The sequence below is a fragment of the Scophthalmus maximus genome, chromosome 4 (assembly GCF_022379125.1).
Source record: "Scophthalmus maximus strain ysfricsl-2021 chromosome 4, ASM2237912v1, whole genome shotgun sequence".
NCBI lineage: Eukaryota > Metazoa > Chordata > Actinopteri > Pleuronectiformes > Scophthalmidae > Scophthalmus > Scophthalmus maximus.
The window spans coordinates 3,904,293-3,926,059 of record NC_061518.1 but is presented as its reverse complement, the minus strand read 5'-3'; the positions used below and the strand labels follow the sequence as shown (position 1 = coordinate 3,926,059).

General features: G+C 43.9%; 1 protein-coding gene across 3 annotated transcripts in view; it reads left to right on the top strand.

Moving 5' to 3' along the window:
• The first annotated feature begins 595 nt into the window (after positions 1–595).
• Positions 596–21,767, top strand: part of kcnq1.1 (potassium voltage-gated channel, KQT-like subfamily, member 1.1) — a 33,853-nt gene continuing 12,681 nt past the window's right edge. Inside the window, exons 1-7 of one of the 3 annotated variants that reach the window (XM_035629235.2) lie at positions 596–1,175; positions 8,013–8,103; positions 14,796–14,922; positions 15,255–15,333; positions 16,376–16,472; positions 19,342–19,482; positions 21,636–21,746. In XM_035629235.2, coding sequence (XP_035485128.1) covers positions 814–1,175; positions 8,013–8,103; positions 14,796–14,922; positions 15,255–15,333; positions 16,376–16,472; positions 19,342–19,482; positions 21,636–21,746 — 1,008 coding nt within the window. In that variant the 5' untranslated portion in view covers positions 596–813. Of the gene's footprint in view, positions 1,176–6,035; positions 6,349–7,915; positions 7,939–8,012; positions 8,104–14,795; positions 14,923–15,254; positions 15,334–16,375; positions 16,473–19,341; positions 19,483–21,635; positions 21,747–21,767 lie in introns of those variants that run through there. The other 2 variants (XM_047331720.1, XM_047331721.1) reach the window with 2 other exon arrangements.

The window sequence follows — 21,767 nt, the reverse complement described above, 5'->3', positions numbered from 1 at the left end:
GACTTCTGCTTGGCATTATATGTCAAATTAAAAAAATTAAGTATACCAATACCCTACCAATTCAATGGTAGGGGAAACACTGCATGTGGTAGATTGTTATTGGTAGTAAATTGTAGTAGTTCTACTTCTATTTACCGTTCAACTGATATGAAAAGAGCACTTCAAAAATCAAGGAATGAGAGCAGGTTCCAATCTTCGTCTTGTATGAGGTCACCCTTTGGTTTGCACGTGGGTCAGGACTGTGCCTCTTTCCAAGTGTATGATGCTTCATTTAAAAACTCAGTGGTAACCTTGAGGATATATACAAGTGCCCCCCCCCCCCCCCCAGTAAACAATCACACATTCATAAATGCCTCTGACATCTTTACAAAAACATGTCGTGTGTGATTATTAATGATGGGGGAGGAGGGGGGTGTCAAAGGTGTGGTGTATTTTCCACACACATCTGCTGGTGCAGTTAATCAGGCGCAGATCACTTTTAAAGCCCGAGCAGTCCAAATGTCTGAACAGCTGGCGCCCGCACCTCTCCAGCTCTGATAAGTGCTCTGACGGAGGCGGGGGGGGGGGGGGCATGTTCATTCAGGGGCTCACACTCGCCACATCCTCTGCAGCCTGTGGAGAGCCGTGAAAGTTCAAATTAAAGAAACGCCATCCTGGTGATCCAGAAGCATTAAGAACCACACTTTTTTTCCCTTTTTTTTATTTTTTATGCCGCAGTTTTACGCGCGCTGGCGCGCGACGGAAGCTGAGCGCACGTGGGCGAACATTTGTCCTGTGGGAAAAGTTTGACCGGAGAGTAACGCGGCAGTGCCAATGTCCAAGTCCGCCCCGTGTCAGGGGAACGCGCGGAGGTCTTCTGGTGTGGCGCGCGGGAAGCGGCCGCCGCATTTGGAGCTGTCGGAAACCACCGTTGGCGCACCCGGACCGGAGACGCCGGCGCGCGGCGACGACGCGTTTTCGGGAAGAGCCAAAATGCCCGGGGACGGCGACGCCCATGCGGAGGCGCCCGGTGTCTACCTCCACCCGTACCTGTCTCACCCGCGGATGTCCGTGCGGATGTCGGTGTACAGCACCGGCGTGCGACCGGCGGTCACGCGCGCCTACATCCAAGGGCGCGTGTACAACTTCCTGGAGAGGCCGTCCGGCTGGAAGTGCTTCGTGTACCACTTCACAGTGTGAGTGTGTTTTTTCTCATTCCCATAATCACCCGCATCCGTGGGGCATAAGAGGATCTAATTGCAAGTCTACGAGCCTAATTGAACGGGGAGCCAATTGCGCACGTAGAGCCTCGAAGCCCTCGCCACAAAGAACTGTTAATCCTGGGACTTTTTTCAGAAAGGTGCCTCACACTGGTATAGCAATTGCACAACTGGGTGTCTTTCCTCTAGAAATAGCATGAGCATATTTTGCGTCCAGCCATGTCATTTATCACAGTCAGAATCTGAGAGACTCTTTCATCACCGAGAAAATTCATTTTTTTCCTTCTTCCCCAGAACAGGTTTCTGCTTTGCACTCAGTGAGTCATCACAACAGAACTTTTAAAACTAACTCAGGCTGACAGGGGATGTTTAAGTATGCTTTTCCCCCTTCCTGGCAGTGTGACCGGTATGTGAGACTGCCTGCTGTTGAATGGCAAATGAATTATAAATAATACAGCAAGTCATGAACTTAAAAACTTATTTGGCGATGGGTTGAGTTGGTGCAAACTGATGAACCCATGTGTTCCATAAAGATGCCGCCCCCCTATGGTTCACAACCCCACTGAGAGGCCAGTGAATGCAGACTTAAGTGTTTAGGAATGTGGGATGTGATCTTCCAGCCCCCCCCCCCCCCCCCCCCCCCCCCCCCCCCCCCCCCTCCCTCCACCCCCCATGTGTGCTGCCTGTCCACTGATAGCAGGCAGCTAAACTTGGCAGGGAGTGTGTGTGCGGTGGAGGAGGTGCAGCAGCCCTGTGTGCCGCTGCCACCCGGTGACCCTGCCGTGCCGGTGGGTGGGGGACACGCGGGGAGACGCAGGCTGTCGCAGCAGGTTAGAGTCTCGGTGACTCAAAGGGAGCAGGAGCATGAGACCAACGGGGTGCAACTAACTCACACACGTAAGAGCAACAATGCGCAGCGAAAGGACAACCAGTGGGGCTGCTCCATGATCACATGGAGACATTTTGTTTTACACAAGAACATTTTGAAATGTTATATTATTTGACCGTACATGGGGGGGGGGGGCGAGACCAGGGAGATGTGAGATGCTTTGACTTTTCTAGTTGCTGATTCATATACCAAAAAAAAAATCAATTCAAGCCACAAGGTATGTTGCAAATTACACTTTAGTGGGTGCGTACGATTGTGATCGTTTGTAAAACTGATATTTCATTTTTGTTGTTCAGGATGAAACCAGCTATTTTTTTTTACCACTCACCTCCAGCCAGCCAGCAGCCATGTTTGGCTTGTTTTCAAATTTTTCTGGTTACGCTTAACGCTCGGTCACATTATGGTCCGCCACTGGAAGAAACCGCCCTGCGGCCCGTCGTCTGATACGCAAAACTGTTTTTCTGTTTCTGCCGGCCGGCCGAGCCAGTGGTCAAAGTTGGATCGCCAGTGGTGATCCTCAGACTTCTGCTGGTTGTGTGGGCTTCAGTCGATGGGAGCTCATATTCGCAGGCCTGGCAGGAAGCGCCGATCCGGTCCAATCTGAAAACTACAACATCTTCATGAAACACATCGCCTGCTGTGGCAACGCATGTATTCAAACTTTTGCCCTGTTAGATTTCATTAGGGTTCAATTTGTATGCTCTCTGGCGGTGTGTTTTTGAAGAGAACTCGCTAGTTCCCTTTTTGCGAGACCGCGTTACTCCCAGCATCTTCACCCTCCGGCGGGTATTCGGGGTCATCTCAGTACTTTGTTTTTGCTTTGTGTCTGCGTGGGGGAACAGCAGTTAGGAACAAGCGCGGCCTTATCACTGACCCAGAACTCGGACGTCAGAGCGACCCCAGGCCCTTATCAGAGGGCACCCGTGTGTGTGTGTGTGTGTGCGTATATATTTGCACATGCATATGTATGTCATCTTGTGTGTGCGCGTATTGTAATGCAGTGTGCGTACCGGGACTCTGTAAGTCGTTTTGATTATTGTAAGAAGAAAGCAATGGAGTATTTCTCCGAAAAAGGAACATGGCATATCTGAGCTTTGTGCAATTAATAAAGCGTTTTCCCCCCAAACGCGCTCCTGATTAACAAAGAGAAGAGCATTCATCCATGTGCTGTTGTTTGCTGTTGTCTGTCTGCAGCGTGCTTCAGCCTCCGCAGCAAAACGCACCATCTCCGTTCTGGAACGGCATGGCTCCATCCCACCTGCTGGTTACAGACGAGTCGACCGGGGCTCTTTAGAGAAAACTCAAAAATCAGATTGGCTTTTTCCTTTTTTTTTCTCTTTTTTTTTTAAGACCCCGATACCGATATCGTGTCAGACAGTATGAAGCTGGAGGAAGTAAACGCAGACACACATTTTTTAATGATTTAACAAGCCGGCGAAGAGTTCACGCTTGGTTGAGCAGGATTTTTTAACCTTGAGCTGTTTGTGTTCTATCATATATTTTACTAAGCGGGGAAAAGGAACATGGTTTTTTTGAAAGTCTTTCCTTCCCGAAACTCATTTTTTTTTCTTTTTTTTTTGCACCCCTGCCTCACTTCAAACATATTTCTTTTCAGTCTGTTTTCCACAACACAGGAGCTAGGATTCTTAATGGAGCACACAGACAAGGTCACCGGCTGTTTACCACTCTTTATCTCTGAGCTATTAACCCCGCACAAGCCACAGCTTTGGCTGAGGCACCGACAAAAGGCTTCTATTGATTGTCCAAATTCCAGACAAGAGGATGGGGGGTCGGGCCTTAAAACCTCACTATTATACTTTTTTTTTTTTTTTTATCTCTTATGAAAGTATTCATCTCCCTCGGTTTTGTGTCTTCCATCACTCCGCAACACGTTGCGAGCCGCGATAAGAAACATAACGGAACGATTGTTGTCCTTCCGAGCCGAGCCGGCGACGCGGTCGGCAGCGTCACCTCCAACTCCGATGCCGTCCGCAGGTTTGTCTTCGCACTCGCCGCATGCAGCCGACCGCGAGCGGAAGCGTCCGTCAACGATGGGATAGGAGCGATGCTTTGGGCTTTTTTTGTTTTGGTTTCAGTAGAGTTCGGCGGTGCCTATGTGGCCGAGCCGACGTATTATTTTGTCTGTCGCCGCGCCCAGTGCCAGACGGCGACGCGGGCGGCCTTTATCGTCTCTAGGCCCTGGAAGTGAAGCGAGTGAATTTACGAGGGCGCAGTTAGCGGACAGAGTCGGGGAGTCTCCGACGGATTGAATTCTGGAGCAGGAGTTTATGCTCAGCATACCGAGCGTGCGTGTTTATTGGCATCTCCAGTGCTCTGAAATAATTTAAGCGGAGCTTCCGCTGACAAATTACAACCATTAGCATGCCCGAGCGTTGCGCCTCGGAGGGTCGTCGTGTCCATTTGCGTTTTCTTTTGATCCTCGTTCAAACTGCACCTGTCACATTTGGACAGGAGATTTTTTTTGCGACTCACACGGTGTCCTCACCTGCGTAGCCCATGCTCAACGGACACATTTGTGCTCATTCTCATTAGGAGTCCGCTGTTTTGTCTACTTGATGTGTTCTTTCGGACGGGAACAGCTGCTTTGTTCGCGGCGTGACACACCAGAACCGTCTTCCCTGCGAAGGTCTCTCCTCGCTCTTTTATCTGTGTTGACGTGTGTCGTGCACATTCAAGACCGCGCACGCGTGTTAGTTTGAAGGGGGGGGGGGGTTATGTGGATTCCTGGCTGGTCTTCAATAAACTGTAGCTGTAGCGTGTGGTGATAAGGGCCTTCATGGTGCAAACACAGACTGCGAACTGTAACTCCCTGGGCACATAGTTTCCACCAAGTCTGCTCATACAGGCACGAGACAAACACTTCCGACAACACTGTATTGTCAAGAAATGCCATTTCCATACTGGGTTTTCTTCCATGACAATAGTACCAATTATCGTTTTGAGTTTAAATATCTCAACAACTCTTGGGATTGCAGTGGAATTTGCTTCAGATCAATGGCTGTATGAAAAGATGGACGGATGTCTCCACTGCCTCCCACTTTACGGAAATGAAGCCAAAACATCCCCGGGAATACGGGCGCCGCCATCTTGCACCAGTGACAGAATTTTGAGTGATTGAAGAGTGAAGCTCATATCATCAAATAACTTAAAAGTAAACTTAACAGAAAGATGAACACTACTTAAAATGACAGAAACCATCTTCGGGGATTTGTATATGTACTTTTATTTTGTTCGGTCCATGTCCTGTCCTCCTGCAAGGAAGAAGCAGTTCATGGCCTTTACTGCAGCCAGCCACCAGGGGGCGATCCAGATGTTTTGGCTTCACTTTTGTGGGGATTTCATGTCATATATCTTTATTTACAGTCTATGGTTCAGGTGGTCTTGCTTCCCTCCGGATGAATTATAATAACTTTAGTGATCCCTAGCTATGCCCCAGGCCCCTTTTGCAGGTCCCTGCTCGAAAAATGACAATGCCCAAAATGAAAAGAGCATATCTCTGCAAATACAAGGCCTATATGAATAATCTTGGTATCTATATAAAGGTAACCCTTGTGAGATTTCAGCAGGAGGTGAATGATCAAGTATAATTGTTATTGGGTCAGAGTAAATGGAGATGGAACATAACATAAATTAAAGATTTCATGTACGCCTGAAAAAAACAATTTAGAGTGAATATTTCCTATGTAATAATGCAGATGAAGCCCATTCCTCTGGGAATCCATAGAACAACATCTGAACATAATCTGCGCCAAATTTCATGCTGCTAAAGTGAGTCAGGGCAAAGTTACAGGCTTTAGTAGGGACGTGGTCAGGCGGACTCTGTCCCATGTGGGGTTTCTCACTGATTACATCTAATAGGACTGTTTTAATGAATACGAGTGAGCATCTGTCGCTCCATAAACGATCTTTGTAGTGCGACGTCATTGTCGTCGGACCTTCGAACAGACTCTCAGCAGCGCATTGGTCGAGCTGGGTGATTGACGCGTCTGTAGGACCGTCAGAGCCAGTAGAATCGACGGACAGCATCAAGGACACCATTCGCTATCTGTGAGGGGGCGGAATCCCCTGCGACGCCTTTTTCCCCCGACGCCATTTGACACGCGACTTCCCCCTGTGTGGTCGAGGTAGGACGGACCAGGTGGATTAATATCTTGAAATGACCAGCGGCCTTTGTGCTAAGCTAACGGAATCGGATTTATGGATAAAAAAACAACAACTTTTCCTGCAAACACTTCGACGGTAAGACATAATTCATGAACGTGGCTGTGTTGATATGAACGCCGGTCAGCGGCTGGTCAGTTGAATGTTTGTCTGAGAGTTACAGAGGCAGGAGAGCGTTGGAATCGGCAGGAGGCTAGGCGTTAGCATGATATGTAGCTTGTGTTGTTAGCATGTTGTTAGCATGTTGGTAGCAGCAGCAGCTGCTATCAAGTCTGACATCGGTGATGTATCATCACGTGATGTTGTCGTGTTCGTGTGATGTGCCGACTCGGTTGCTCTGCGTTTTAAATTGTGTTTGGTGTCGGTGAAGAGGGTTTGACGCCGGCGTGTAGCCGAGCGTCTCCCCGTTCTGTGCAGACGCCGTGCGGCTTCATAGCTTCATGTTTAGCATGTAGCATAATATCATTTCTACGTGTCACTTTTTTAATCAGAACATTTTTTTTTTTTTTTGCTCTTTTTCGGCTGCTAATTCGATGACAGTTGGTCGGAGAGCTATAATAAAAACACACGATTGGAATCGGTGAACTCGGAGCTTTCAATTGACGCGTAGCTTGTTAGCGTGGAATGTCACGACTGTCATTACGTTGTTTTAAATGTGCTCCACGTAGGTGAAAACGGTCGATGTGGCGGTGTAGCCCAGCTTCTAACCGTTCTGTGAATATGCTGTGTGGCTATATTGCTTCATGTTGAGAAAGAATTATTTGGTCCAATTGTGTCGGAAACCAAGGCCCGACGACGTCCCCAATGGAGCTTGGGGTCAAGTGGAGGTCAAGTTGCTTCGCCTAGCGCCATCGTCTGGTCAAATTTTTAGTTTGTGTTCTTTGGTTTATGACCAAACACATGCACAAAAAAAAAATAATGACCTTCCCATCAGCCCCGGCTGCACTGTGTGTTCAGTGCAGATTAGCAAATGTCAACATGCTAATTTCCTACACTGTGACGGTGAACATGGTAAATATTAACACATCAGCGTGCTAACGCTGCACGGCGGGCATGTTGGCATGCTGACGTTGGCGTTTACCTCAAAGCCCTAATAACCCAAAGCCTAATTTCAAAAGAGATAAAAAATTCAAGGTCATATAGAGAGTTGTTATAGTTCCACAGCAGCTTGAGAAACCTCATCTGGAATTAATAAAATATATTTCTCTTAAGTGGGTTGAGGAGTTACAGGTTTCTTGTTATTCCTGCAGTTGAAACACTTTGTGACCTTGAAGGGGGGGAATAAGAAGAATGTTAAAGAGCAATTTAGTGTTTGTTGATCGAGTGTGTATGTGTGTGTGTGTTTGAACCAGTGAGATTATTATTTGACAAGTTTATCACGCACTTTGCATTCATATGGTAGAGTTCAAAAGGTTCGCAGTATTTCCTCCGGAGTGCTGTCCTTGGATGTTCGCTTAAATTCAGTCAGATACTTTTCATGACAAAAATATCAAGTGATGTTATGTTGTCTTGAGACTTTCAATTTTTTGACAGTTCTTCAGACGCTTTGATTTGGGCCAGACACCCACATTGACTGAAGTTTTTTCCTGTCTAAATCAAAGTGTGAAGCTTGTTGACATAAACACGGAGTGAGAAGATTTGTGCTTGCATGACCTGACTGATGACGAGGTGTGTATGTTGAGTTTGTTAATTACCAAGACTTTTTAACGATGACTAATGTACGAACCATTTTCCCTCCACAGGTTTCTCATAGTTCTGGCCTGCCTGATCTTGAGTGTCCTCTCTACCATTGACCATTACCAGGCCCTGGCTCACACAACGCTCTTCTGGGTGGTGAGTGTTACGTTTGATTCATTTGAAAAGTAACACATGGAAATAACCATAAAACTTGGTCACCAACGTGTCAAAAAGCTAACAATAGTTCTTTCAAGAAATCAACTATGCTCTCAAAGCTGTTTGCATCTCCATCTTAAACCAACAAGGGTTATATCAGTTTGGACAGAGGCACACAACTGACATGATCGTAGAGCTGCAACAGTTAATCAATTAGTAATCAACTACTAAATTATACGCCAGCTATTTTGATTACCGATTAATGGGTTTAGGTAGTTTTTAATGAAAGAAAATCTCAAAATTCTCTTATTTCAGCTTCTTAAATGTGAATCATTTCTGGTTTCTTTGCTCCTGTGGCAGTAATCTGAATATCTTTGGTCTGTGGACAAAACACAACGTCGTCCTGATGGTTTGGGAAACACGATCAACGTCTTTCACCATTTTATGGACCAAACAACTAATCGATTAATGAAGAAAATAATCGTCAGTTTAATCAAATAATGAAAATAATCATTACTTGCAGCCCTATATGATCATCTCTCTCCTGTTGCGCTCTCCAGATCTCTGTTCCAGTTTTTTAATGGGTCTTTAATGGGATTTCTCAAGTCAAGTTTCTCCAAAGTTGCACGACATTCCTTTTGCCTCTGAGAATGAACCTGGATCATCTCTTTCATTTAAATGCAGGTGACACCAGACCATTAAGGCGAACAAATACAGACACAGCAAAAGAAACAAATCGCCTCACTTACAGATTATATGATTTAGTGTAGCACTCGGAAGGGCAAAACAACCCGTGCTCCTGCATGTCAGAGTGCCTCATGTTGAGGCTAGACCCCGCTCATATCTTCCAAATGCAAGTGATGATAACGCCTTCATGCAATTCCATACACGGCTTCTGTATCTACAGTTGAAGATATGCTCCGGCGCAAAGGGTAGCAATGCACCACAATAAAAAGAAAAAGGAGATAGCAGGAAAATTTAGATAATGCAGGTTTCAAAACAAGATGTCACTGGAGAACCAGTATCTCGACCCAAAACAAATGCTTTGTCTTCCCCCTCCCTTCATGATCTTTTACCAAGGTGTATCCTGTGCAGTCTATGGGTGAAAACAACCCCTAAACACACCAGAATAAACTTACTCTATGTACAGGAGGATCCAAAAAACAACAATTTAAAAAAAATGGATGGCCCCATCGCGTCAAAACCCCCGACTATGAAGATGGTTCTGTCTCATTATGTTTCATCTGTGGGTTGTACTCCAGTCGGTGTGAGACACTTTGGTCGGTAAATGTGTTTTTTAAATAATATTGTGTAGCTGCTGTATTTTTTGTTTAACAGCAAGGTTGTGCGCAGGTGTCAGGTGTGCTTTGTGACAGTGCGGAAAAACTAAAATTAACGTGTTCACACAGGTGTCGTGTTTACGTCGCGGGTGATCCGAGGGGCAGCCATCTTGAGAACTGCCGTTTGAAGCCTTGCGTTTAGTACTTTGGCCAGTGCCATCTTGGTTTTGTGAAACCAGAAGTAACCATATTTGGATGAGCAGGGGGTAGGGCCTGAGTGCTTGTCCACCTACACCTGCAGCCTTCACCCATTGGACGGTTCTAGCTGTCAATCACACAGTATCCACGCCCAACCCATACTGTGCTTTATCGTCTGTTTCTCTCTAAACGGGAACATCATTTACAAAATGAACATCATGCTGTATTGAAGAAGACTTGAAACTAGAGGTTGAGACCATAAACTCCTCAGGAAAATGTCTACTGACATTGTAAATCAAATGAGAAGTAGAAACTCAATTCATTTTGCAACCAGTGGAGTCGCCCTCTGCTGGTCATTCGAGAGAATACAGGTTTCAGGTACTGCATTAGCTTCACTCTCCGGAACTGGTGACTAAGTCCATTTTTGTATACAGTCTAAATTGAGGAGGTTTATTATCAGATTCCTGAATCAAGTAGCTCTAATCAGCCACACTCACATTACACTTGTTAACATGTGGAATTTGACTGTAGTTACATTGTCAAGTATTACATGATTACATTTTGATTACATCTGTATTTATTGCGAAATTAAAACTGCCATGTCTTTGGTTTTTGAGCTTATTTCCCACATGCACAACAATAAACAGGGGCATATATAGAAACTATTTTTGAATAATCTGAATACATGTTTATTAAGTCTTTTTCCGTTATGTAACACAATGTACAGGTAATGGAATTGACAGTTACTAAGCAGAAAAGTCTTGTTGTAATCTTTGTTGCTGCAGTTGTTCGTGCTGTCCACTTTCATATACCGGATCAGATTCTGGCTTGGGAAGTTGCCTTTTCCCATCAATTGTGTCACGTTACTTATTAGACATATAGTTTGCTTTCAGATGCTGAAGCAGCGCTCACAGACAAACGGCGCTGCAGCTCGACAGGCTCCCGGGAGTTGGCCAATAAGAAGAAAGTGGGCTTTTAAAGGAGGGGGGGCCCCTTAAAGAGCCTGGAGCTAATATTGCCTGTTTCAGTCAGAGGCTCAACTGAGGGGTTGCATAACAGGCAGTTGGAGATAAATAATGATTTTTCTTTGAAATGTAAAACACACAAAGCCCCTCAAGTGAAGTCCTGGAATAAAAATATAGAATTGTAAATGAGAACGATGCGTTTCCTTTAAGTAGTTAAGGAGGAGTTTTGTTCCCATTTCATGTCAAACCACTCATTTCGATAATTCAAAAATGATAATGATGCTCAAAAAACCCCCTGCAGTTGGCAGACAGTGATTAATTATGAGGGTTTTCACACATATACCATGTTGATAGACCTGTTTAATCGAGTCTAATCAATTTCTATCACATCGTTTTTTTTCTGGACTGTAAATTGTTAAAGGTGTCGCTTCAACGATCAACACCATGACCGAGATGTTGTTCAAACAACAAATCTCCCGTTGTCTTGTTTCAAAAGCTATTTTATGCATTGATCGACCTAACTGCATCCCCCGGAAAAACAATTTAAGGACGCGTGGTTTTGAAACCACATCAGGGTTGTTGTTTTTTGGTGTTTTTTCTATAAAGCAATTTTTGGGTCTCCCGCTGGGCGAAGAGGGCAAAGACACCTCATCTAAAATCAATGGTCAAAGGGATAAACTTAACCCCCGGGGGCACCGGCTGCTGAGCGCAGGAACTGCTCGGGTGATGGGTGAGTCACTCAAGCTCAGACGAAAGAAAAACCTCAAGAAAGGATAAAAAGGGGACTTTAGGATTTTCTTTTCGAGGGAGGACGGGAGCGTGGCACGTGTGACAAGTCACCTTGGCCTGCGGATAATGGGATGAAATGGCCATGAGCTGGCACGTCGCAATCTCAAACCATGGTGGTTTATTGGGCTCACTGCCGCAGGGGCTCCCGTTGTAGAAGTTAGACCTGTATTTTGTCACCAAAAACCAATACGGTAATAAAATGAAATATACATTTTATGGTAAAATGTCACCCTCTGGCGATATTTAATCTTCTTATTCTTCCATACAGATAATGAATAATTAATATTTGCCAGGCTACTTAAACTGGCCCAAATCGCCAACGTTCATCTTTTCAATCCTCCATCCCAAAGGGACTATTTTGTACTTTGTGCTTTCTTGTGAAGAGATTTGCTCTGACCCTGCCACGGTTTCATCCCCTCGCCCTCCCGAACCACAGAACTATCTTCTTTTTCTTGTTTCTTTCCTTCCTTTCGTGCGCACTCAAGGTTAACAGGGACCGCTCTGTTCTTTACGTGGAGATGCAGCACTTGGCCGACGGTGTCTGCAGCAGTGTGTTTGGCCAGATGTCTGGCAGTTTGCCCAGAGACCATTCACACTCCCAAAAGCATTTGTTTGCCCATAGGTCAAATCGACTTTGCAATATTAAGTTATTCATGTTCTATCATAGCAAAAGAAATATTTCTGCGTTTCATTTCCTTCCTGGCAACATAACTTTTTTTTTGGGGGGGGGGGGGTGTGTTTCACCAACAAAGACCACTGAGTCACTTACCAATGCAAATTGCATTAATGCAAACAAGGGGGAGCAAGGGGTGGAGACAGGTGGGGGGTTCGAGATTGGGAGGTGGATGAAATGAGGTTCAAAAGCACGAGGGGATGAACGGGCGGTCGAACGGGGATCGATGATGGGTTTAGATCGAAAGAGGCTGTGGAGAGGGAACTCAGCGTGGGGGGGAAAGACAAGATGAGGTATCCGAGTTTTATAGTCCAGCCTGTAATGCGGGAGGAGAAGAACTGTAAGCAAAGACGGGGGGATTGGAGGGATGTGAAAACAGAAAGATAAAGAAGAGACGGGTATAATTTACCTTTATGCTATTTTTAAAAATAGTTTATCCATCTTTTCTTACCAAATGTTTAAACGGACATTGCCGCAAGCTGTTTACGAGATGCCTTGAAAAAATGGCTCGTCCAAATGTGCACAGTTTTATTTTATTTGTAAAAAGTATATGAGCTCATATGCAATTTTCGCAATGCACATTCTTAATAAGAGGGAGAGGCATGAGAGCGACCGTTTTGATTCTCCTCTCTGTCTCCCTGTTTCTTTATGTGTTGCTTCTTTTACTTCTCAGCCTTCAAGTTGAAATCCTCGGTGAATAAATTAGGAACCAAGACATTTTATAAGCGCCAGCTTCCAAGTGCAGGATTCAACATATTATTAATCAATTTCTTCGTCCCACAAGATGTGCTATTCACTGATGTGTCAATCTTTGGCTCTAATGAAGATAAACACCTCCAACAATTCCCACCTGAAAAAACATCTCCCGCTGTACTGCACAGAGCTCGTCCTCGTCCTTCTGCCGGTTTGTCCCTCCAATCACTCATTACAAACGGATTATGTAACATTAAGAATGTTCGAAGGGCTATTGATTTTGCTTCCGAACAGCTCCTTTGCAACTGATTGTCAATCACTTTAGAGACATGCGGAGGTAATTGCGGTCTCATTCACACCAATTCATTAAGTGTAATTGTGTGCTGTATTTGATTTTTATAAAAAAATCAATTTGCCCTCGAGCAGAACTGGAGGAAAAACTGCATGGAGTTGTAATAATGAAGGCTTTTAATTCAGCAGCTCCGTGTTTAGCATTGGACACATGCAGTTTTGCCTTGTTTCAGTAATTGTCATGTGAATTAGGAATAATTAGGAGAATAAGAACAAGAAGAAAATTAGGTAGTTAGCCAGATGTGGTTTTGTCAATAGGAAGCTATTTCCAGCAGCCGGTTATCTCAGCACACGGAGGTGGAGACGGGAAGGAAACCGCTAGAACTGGCTCTGCTTCAGTCATAAAACCAGAACGTTTCATCTTTACATTATTTGTGTGGAATAAGCAAAAGCACGATGGCCTAGAAGTCTCAAACGGAACGCAACAGCAGCAACACACATGCAAAAGCTGCCCACCACAATGAGTGACTTACATCTGATGTTAACCTTGGTTGCTATGGTGACATTGACACGGCAGACTATGAATGAAAGTACAAAATGATGATAGATTCTATCGCTATGTGATTTTCACAAACGAGCAATGTTCATATTTATGAACTCTGCCCCCTAATTGCTTGGCTCTTATGAAGCTAGCAATGGAGCACGTAAACATTATCATCACGTCATGTAGCTAACGTTGGCCAATCAGAGAGGCTGTACGGAGACATATCAGTATCTGGGATGATTCGCTCAACACTTTCAGTGTGAACATCGCCATGGCAGCGGATGTCAACGTTCTTTGTCGCTCACTTCCGTTGTCACATGCTATTGTATTCGTGTTGTGGCTTTTGCATTCATGCTTTGACCTTTGCATTCATATTGCTGCTTTTGTGTTCGTGTTGTGGCTTTTGAATTCTGTTCGCAACGTTTGGGGCCACCGTACAAAAGAGATATGTTGGTTATTGATCTTAAGCGCCACCAAACCTTTAAAAAACTATGCACAACAGCACTGCACTTTGTACAAAATGTAATTTGGCAAGATAGAAATACGTTGACAGAGAATATGTCAGTAAACTGTTCACAGACATTTGTTCTCTGCCAAAATATATTATCTTGCAGCACAATATCCACACGTAATAACTACTGCATAATTAAACATTTTACGATTATGTTTATGCACTTACAGAACTAATTTCGGGTTGGGCAAAGATCGTAGTCTGTTTAATTAGAAGAAGAAAAAAGTTCTCAAAGATTTCATCTCTAGAGCCATTAAAGGCTTTATATTTTGTGTAAAATCAATTAAGCTCCTGTTCAAAATGTACAGAATACAAGTAAATATTAACTGACTATTAGTCAGAATACATAACCATGTTTTCCATCTCCCAGGTCCGTGTAGTACATTTAGCCGCTGAACTGAAGAAATGAATCAATGATATGTTACAAATGAAATGGTGAGAAATGGCGGATCTATGGAAGGAGAATCAACAATCCTTAATGAATAACATGACATGATTGGGTTTGTTTGAGGAGCGGCAGAACAGGTGTGCAACAGCTGCATCTATAATCCAGCAATATCATAATCAATAATCCTCATATTCAGTTTTAATGCACACTTTGCAGAAGTCTACGCAGCTGTTGGGGTGTCGTTGCACTGAAATACCATGCAACAACAGCTGATGCATTTTTATTAATTATTTATCCACCTGTCCGTCTCCTTCATTTGTGTGTTCTTTTTTTTTTGTTGTTGTCCCGTTTCACTGCCAGGAGATCGTCCTTGTGGTGTTCTTCGGCGTGGAGTATTTTGTCCGCCTCTGGTCAGCAGGCTGCCGCAGCAAATACGTTGGCATCTGTGGCCGACTGCGCTTCGCCAGGAAGCCAATATCTATTATAGGTGGGAGCACAACCCCCATGCAAACACACATCCATAAGCCATATACGCAAACAGCCCTATCATCACCCCCACTCACACACACACTCACAATATTTAAACAATGTCTGTAATATATCCTGAGCTGCATCCCAAAATGAGATATCGCAGACAAATTCAGCATGAAATTAAAACTATCACTGATGTGGGGGGTTTTTCACAGCCATTTATTTATATAAATTTTCATCCTCCAGGTTTCTATTTAACTATGCAGAAATGAATTTCAGTGTGTTTGTAAGTGTGCTTGACTTATAGAAAGATTTATACTTAAAGCCCCTTATCCTCCATCTTTACAGATCTGATCGTTGTCGTTGCCTCAGTAATCGTGTTGTCGGTGGGCTCCAAAGGGCAGGTGTTTGCCACCTCTGCTGTAAGGTAAGGGATTTGTGGTTTTTCTGCATGTTTCCAGCTGGTTGATGGCACTTTGTGTACTTGGTGTGCTCTAAATTTGCAGCATCAGTTTGGGGAAGATCCTCTCCCATTTCAAGGTGACAACATGTCCCTTGATAATAAAGATATGGTTTTCCCAATTTGGTATAAAAGCATAGACTGTATATAAAAATGGACGTTGACACAGGGTCCATGAAGTGGACCCAATGCCGAAGTGCTTGAAACCTGTATTCTCTTGAATGACCAGCAGAGGGCGACTCCACTGGTTTCAAAAATAAATTTCTGTAGAAGACTATGATAAAATGACTGTACATCTTACTTGATTTATAAAGTCAGTAAATATTTTTCTAAAGAGTTTATGGTTAAATCTTTAGTTTCAATTTTTCTTCGATACAACATGATGTTCATTTTGTTTTTCATTGAGAGTCACAAAACAAAATGCTTTGGGTTTTGGATACCGTGGGATTGACAGCTAGTACTGTCCAAGGGCTGCGGGTCACAGGTGTAGGTGGATGTGCGAATCGGACAAGCTCTCATATAGACCCACCCCCTGCTCCTCCAAATATGTTTTCAAATAACCAAGATGGCGCTGGGTAAAATGTATGAAATGAAACTCAAGGCTTCAAAACGTCACTTCACAAACAATGGGTGACGTCACAGTGGGTTGACGCTTGTCTAAAGGCCACCACAAGCAGAGCCTGGACTTCAAACCCCCTACAACAACTACAACAACAACAACAACTGTGGGATTGGCCAACGTTGAGGGGGCGATATCGTCTAACATCAGTAGCTGACCTCACTAATGCTGTCGTGGTTAAATAGGAGCAAAATGTGCAGCCAATATTTGGGAAAAGCAACCATATTTGGTTTTGGAATGAGATGTTAAACATTTACCTATGGGTGTGATGTCTTGCTGTCCACATACTTCCGCTTTTCTTCCGTATGTGTGTTTGTGTGTGCACATTCAGTACATATCGACGTTTTGTGGTCTAAAATACGGTGTCAAAACACTTTTGCTTCTTTCCAGGGGGATTCGCTTCCTGCAGATCCTGCGTATGCTTCATGTTGACCGGCAGGGAGGAACCTGGCGTCTCCTGGGCTCTGTTGTCTTCATCCATCGGCAGGTACAGAAACACAAACACCACTTCAAACGCCGGGCTTCTGCTGATTATAGGTAAGCTGGAGGCTTTCTGTCAGGGGATTTAAAAGCCTCCCTTTATCATGTAGGCCATTATTATTTTTCATGCAACACAGAACAAAGTATTCATATCATGGAAAAACATCACACGGTGTAATTGGTTAGGTTTTTTAGTGGTATAGACTCTTCCTATAGGGGTATACCTGTGAGACGCAGAGCTGGCCGTGATTATCCCCAGTGGCCACAGTGGTTGTCTTTCTCCGAGTTAAAAGGGAGAGTGATGAAGGCGAGCACAGTGTCAGGGATGTTGTTCATCCACTTCTACCCCACTGTGTTTCCCTGTATTGGCCTTGGCTGATGACCACGTTGCTCCCTGCCGATGCTGGTCATCGGTCATTGACCTCAGCTGTATGGAAAGAGAGTATCAGTGCAGTGAGGTCTACCAAATCGATCCCTACCAGGTTGCCTTTCACCACAGGGTTTCGCTCTGCATGAAATAATGCCGCATTCGCATCACATCAGTACGGGCAGCCTGCACATCCTATGATGACCGGAAACCACTCCCGCTGTTGTCGGACAATGTTCACAGAATTGGGTCCAGACATTTACCAGGAGGTTGCCGTGCACATATGATGAACATAGCAGGAGATTGTCAGAGTCGGCCGCGTTCAAAACTGCAGGACCATTTCCAGAACATTCTGTGGTGTCTGGGTAGAAACATGCAGGAGGCAGGGCATGATGACAACTCCGCTGCGGGAAAAAGCAGCGTTCATGTTCACAGTCATCAACCGGAGATTTTCCCGCTGAACTCACACATGGACTCACTCGGACGTTCTCCGGACATTTTGACTCAGTCGGCTGGCAGCAGTTAGTTCTGGAGGATGTCCAGAGCAACATCTGCGGACATTTGCGTTCTCGCATACAGCCCCTGCAGAGAAGTTCAGGACTAATGTCCAGAATTCAGTGCATGTCTGAAAGCAGCTTATGAGAAAGCAATGAGCCACGAGCCTCAAAGCGCTCGGGAGGCCACGGCACCAACAGTCTAAGACTCTGTCCACTCCAATCTCCAACTGCACAACCATTTGGTTTTTTATTATTTGACTTGTATTTAATATTTGCACAACTACATTGCACATTTTTGTGTATAGTATTTGTTATTGTAAATAGTGTTTGCTATTGTTATGGCACAGTATTTCAACTTTATTATTATTAACCTCAGATACTGTCCTTGTGTCGATTCTAAATTTCCACTTCAGGGGATCAATAAAGATTCCTCTTATCTTATTTTATCTTATCTTTCAAGTAATATTTCGAAGTATATCTAAAATTTCAGCCCGAACAGACAAAAACTTGAGAAAAATTTGAGAGGCCTCAAAGGACATATGTGTTTATTACGTCAATCATCTTGAACGTGGTACATATTTATCGACCCTCTGCCGGGCACCCTGCAGTTCAGGTTATGGAAGACTGGATTTAAATTCATGTAACGTTTCCCTCCGTTATCCGACACCTGTGTTAGTAGCGGAGCACTGCTGTAGACTATTTGAGGCTTTAAGTGTCTAATTATGCTCCTCACTAGCCGGTTTGGGACGGGCCCTAATGTGGCACACCTGTCACATAAATGCACAAATTCTTGTCCATGTTGTTCTGTATTCTCTCTTTATGCACTGCAAACTTTTTTTTATTTAGCTGAAGGGTATATGCTAAGGCTCCATACAGTCCCAACTGCCCTGAGGGAAACACAGAGTGTACCCGTCGGACAGTCGGTGCAGTAGAGGTCAAATTACCATCAACCAGCTTGACACTGATGCATTGCACCTTCAGTATTGGTTCTTCAGTGATTATTTGACTCTTTTGGTTAAGTCGACACAGAGCCTGAATATTTTTCTTCAGCCATTGTCTTGACAAAGACACACGAGACTGCCGTTTTGGCTCCTGGACAAAATTTGCACAGTCGCTCCTCGCCGGCAGATGGGAGGTACACGTCTCCTGCGTGCGTTTGCCAGGTCGCAGCAGCAGCAGCAGCAGCAGCAGCATCATCATCACTTCTCCAAAGCCTTTAGTTGCGACTTAAGGACGATGTACCTGGATGCATTCAGCGCTGTTATTTTCAAGAATCACGCACTCATACGTTGCACGCAGCGATTTTAGAAGTGTAACAGGCTCTCAGCTATTTCCCCGTGGAGTTCGGTTCCTATCGGTATTCAAGAGCGTGCTCTTTCATTTCGAGAGCATTATTTCTCCATTTCACGTTCAGATTTTGCAACGCCTCAGAACCCTGCCCTCTCCCTCGCCAAGTCGCCGCGCGCATGCAAATGTGCCCTGCTCCCGCTCAAAACTGTTTGTCTGCACAACTCTAAACTATTTATTTGTGACACATTTTTAAAGATTTATGTCTGCAGTGGGATCAAGTAGGCTTAGGGTCAGAGAGCCACAGGCCGAGGGAAGGAAGTCGGAAAGTATTGAATAACTGACTAATGCATTGTTCATGTTGGTCTTATCATGATGATGAAAAAGATATATAGAATAATTCCAGCCTTGTTGTTTAAGCACAGCAAGTTCCACCGAAATGATGAGCTTAAAGTGTAAATTCACCTTAAGTTGAACGACACAAGCCAGCAGAGACAGCAGGATATTTTTTAAAAAGAGAAGATTTTAATCATCCACAGCACATGCACATGAATATTCACATCCACATGTCACGTTATCAGCAAACGCAGCCACACTTGCGACACAGCCACACGGATACTGTATGATTTCATAAATTATTTATAAACCTTATTATGCTTTTCTGAAAGGATCCTGTTGTTGCTTACTTGGTCTGAAGTAAATTAATCTGTGCCTGTGTATTTCAGGAGCTGATCACCACCTTGTACATTGGCTTCCTGAGCCTGATCTTCTCCTCGTACTTTGTCTACCTGGCAGAGAAAGATGGCGTCGATAGCAGCGGCTCCACCGAGTTTGAAAACTACGCAGATGCTCTGTGGTGGGGAGTGGTAAGAGTGTGTCTGTTTTTGTTTTTCACCGTGTGATGCTTGTGACGAGCTTACAGATGGACATGAGAGTCCTATCAATCATCTAATTCTCTCTCTCAACTCTCATCAACAAGGCAAAGCAGCCCTCCCAAAACTTCAAACTGTTCTATAAAATACCAGATGGTACATTTTACTTTTTCCAATTGTTTACTAAATTCTTAATTTCAATTTATGTATTATTACTTTAAATAATTTAGAAAAGAATTGGTTCAGATAGACATTAGTGTCTGACTCCATAGAAGTATGTTTGACTTAAATACAAACATCAATACTGATATTAACTGTTTCGCTAAAGAAAAGTTTGATTATAATGATTATAATTAAACATTATTGAAACAAGGAGGACCATTAAGAACAAGCTCATTTTCACAAGGATGCCCCTGATTGAAGTATATGCCGTATAAAGCTATGAAAGTAAAGCTACGGTATACATTAACAAAAAAATACAACAAACAGGACAAGGACATTTACATTGGGAACAACATCAATTCAAAGACAAACACATGTAGTCACACTGTTCTGTGTCGGTCAAAACAGATCCGCTCGTCTACTTTTACACGATTCTGCAGCTTGTTCCACTTGTGTGGACAGTAGTTATTAAAAGCCATTTTCCCAGTCTCAGCATCAGCATGATGATTTTCGAGGACCAAAGTGAATTTGATCTATAATTAAAAAGACAGATGCCTAGGAAGTTTACAGAGAATGGCTTTTTATATGGATCAAATGCACTGCTGCCGCCCACCTTCCTCATGCAGTAACCAGCGCTGCGTTCTAAAGCCATCCCCAGTTATAGACCAAAGGGCAAAATGATAGACTCAATCAAGAGGTTTTAGAGTTGAGTCAGGAGAGTGCATATAAATTACATCTCCATAGTCCATAATAACAGATAAAGAATTGGATCTTTCTGTAGTTCTGGCTTGTACAAACCTTACTTTAAAACAACAACAAAAAAAAAAGCCTTTTGCTTTTTAGGATTTAGTCAGTTTGCTATGTTTTTTGAAGGAGAGCTTGTCATCGTGCCAGAAACCAAGTTTGCCAAATGCATGCACATCTTGCCAAAAGTCGTATTTCTCCGACTTTGTTGTAAACAGTATTTTGGCAGGGTCCAATATAGTCCTGTGTTTTCACAGTGCTATTGTTGTTACTGTAGGTGTTGTGTCAAAACCCTTGGGCACTTCAAGTGGGCCGCCAATACAATCAGCAAAACAAGTAGAGCAGAGCAGAGAAATACGGCATGGAAATGTATTTTCAGTCAATAAACCTACTCTGCTTCTTGGAAACATCGGGGACAGATATTAAAAAATGTTCACACACAAAGGTTTATTTACAGTATTTGCACATTGTACAGCTATAGCACAGTTTGGTTTTTTTATCAGGTTTTGAGTCCACTCTCACTCACTTGCAGGCTGTGTTTGCAACTGTCAGCGCTGTAGATGTAAATGAGAGTCAGCGCGGTGACAGAGGTCAGAGTTGTGGTTGGAGGGTCAGGGAAAATATAGGCCTCATGCACTACAGTAAAAACTCAAAGCAGATTGGTCACAGCCAACCACAGCGGTTTGTCAAGTCAGGTTACTGTTTATTTCATCATTTACGTGTCGAGCACAACTCACCAGTAAAAATGACACAGCTTTTAAAGGATTTCCTTCCGTATGTTTTTACTTTTTTTTTACCGATTCCTTTCAATGAGTTTCTTTGAATTCATCTTTTTATTAGCCATGCTTGTGACTTGGCTTCAGGGATTGAAACGTCTGTCGTCAGTCCGTGACTTCGGTCTTGACCAACCCAACTTTGATGGATTGCCATGCATTCATCATCCCTCAAGGGATGAAGCGTATATACTGATTTTTGCGGCTGTGGCATCATGACGTTCACATTTTTGGTTTGGAGTGAAACCTCTCAACCACCATTGCATGGATTATATTGCGAAACTTGGCATAGACATGCATACTTAGTATATATTGAGTGACCCAAGTAAACTTCTTGGGACAGTTGTGTAACCAATTAGTACATAGTTAGAAAGCTGTGGATAGTCGTGTGCTGTTGAGAGTTTTTCTTCAGGTTTTTACAGGATAAAGCTGCCAAACATTTTCATTGTCTTCTGTTTTTTTTCAAAGGTGACAGTGACGACCATTGGCTATGGAGACAAAGTGCCACAAACCTGGATTGGAAAGACCATCGCATCCTGTTTCTCAGTCTTTGCCATTTCCTTCTTTGCCCTGCCTGCAGTACGTAGAATGAGAAACTGC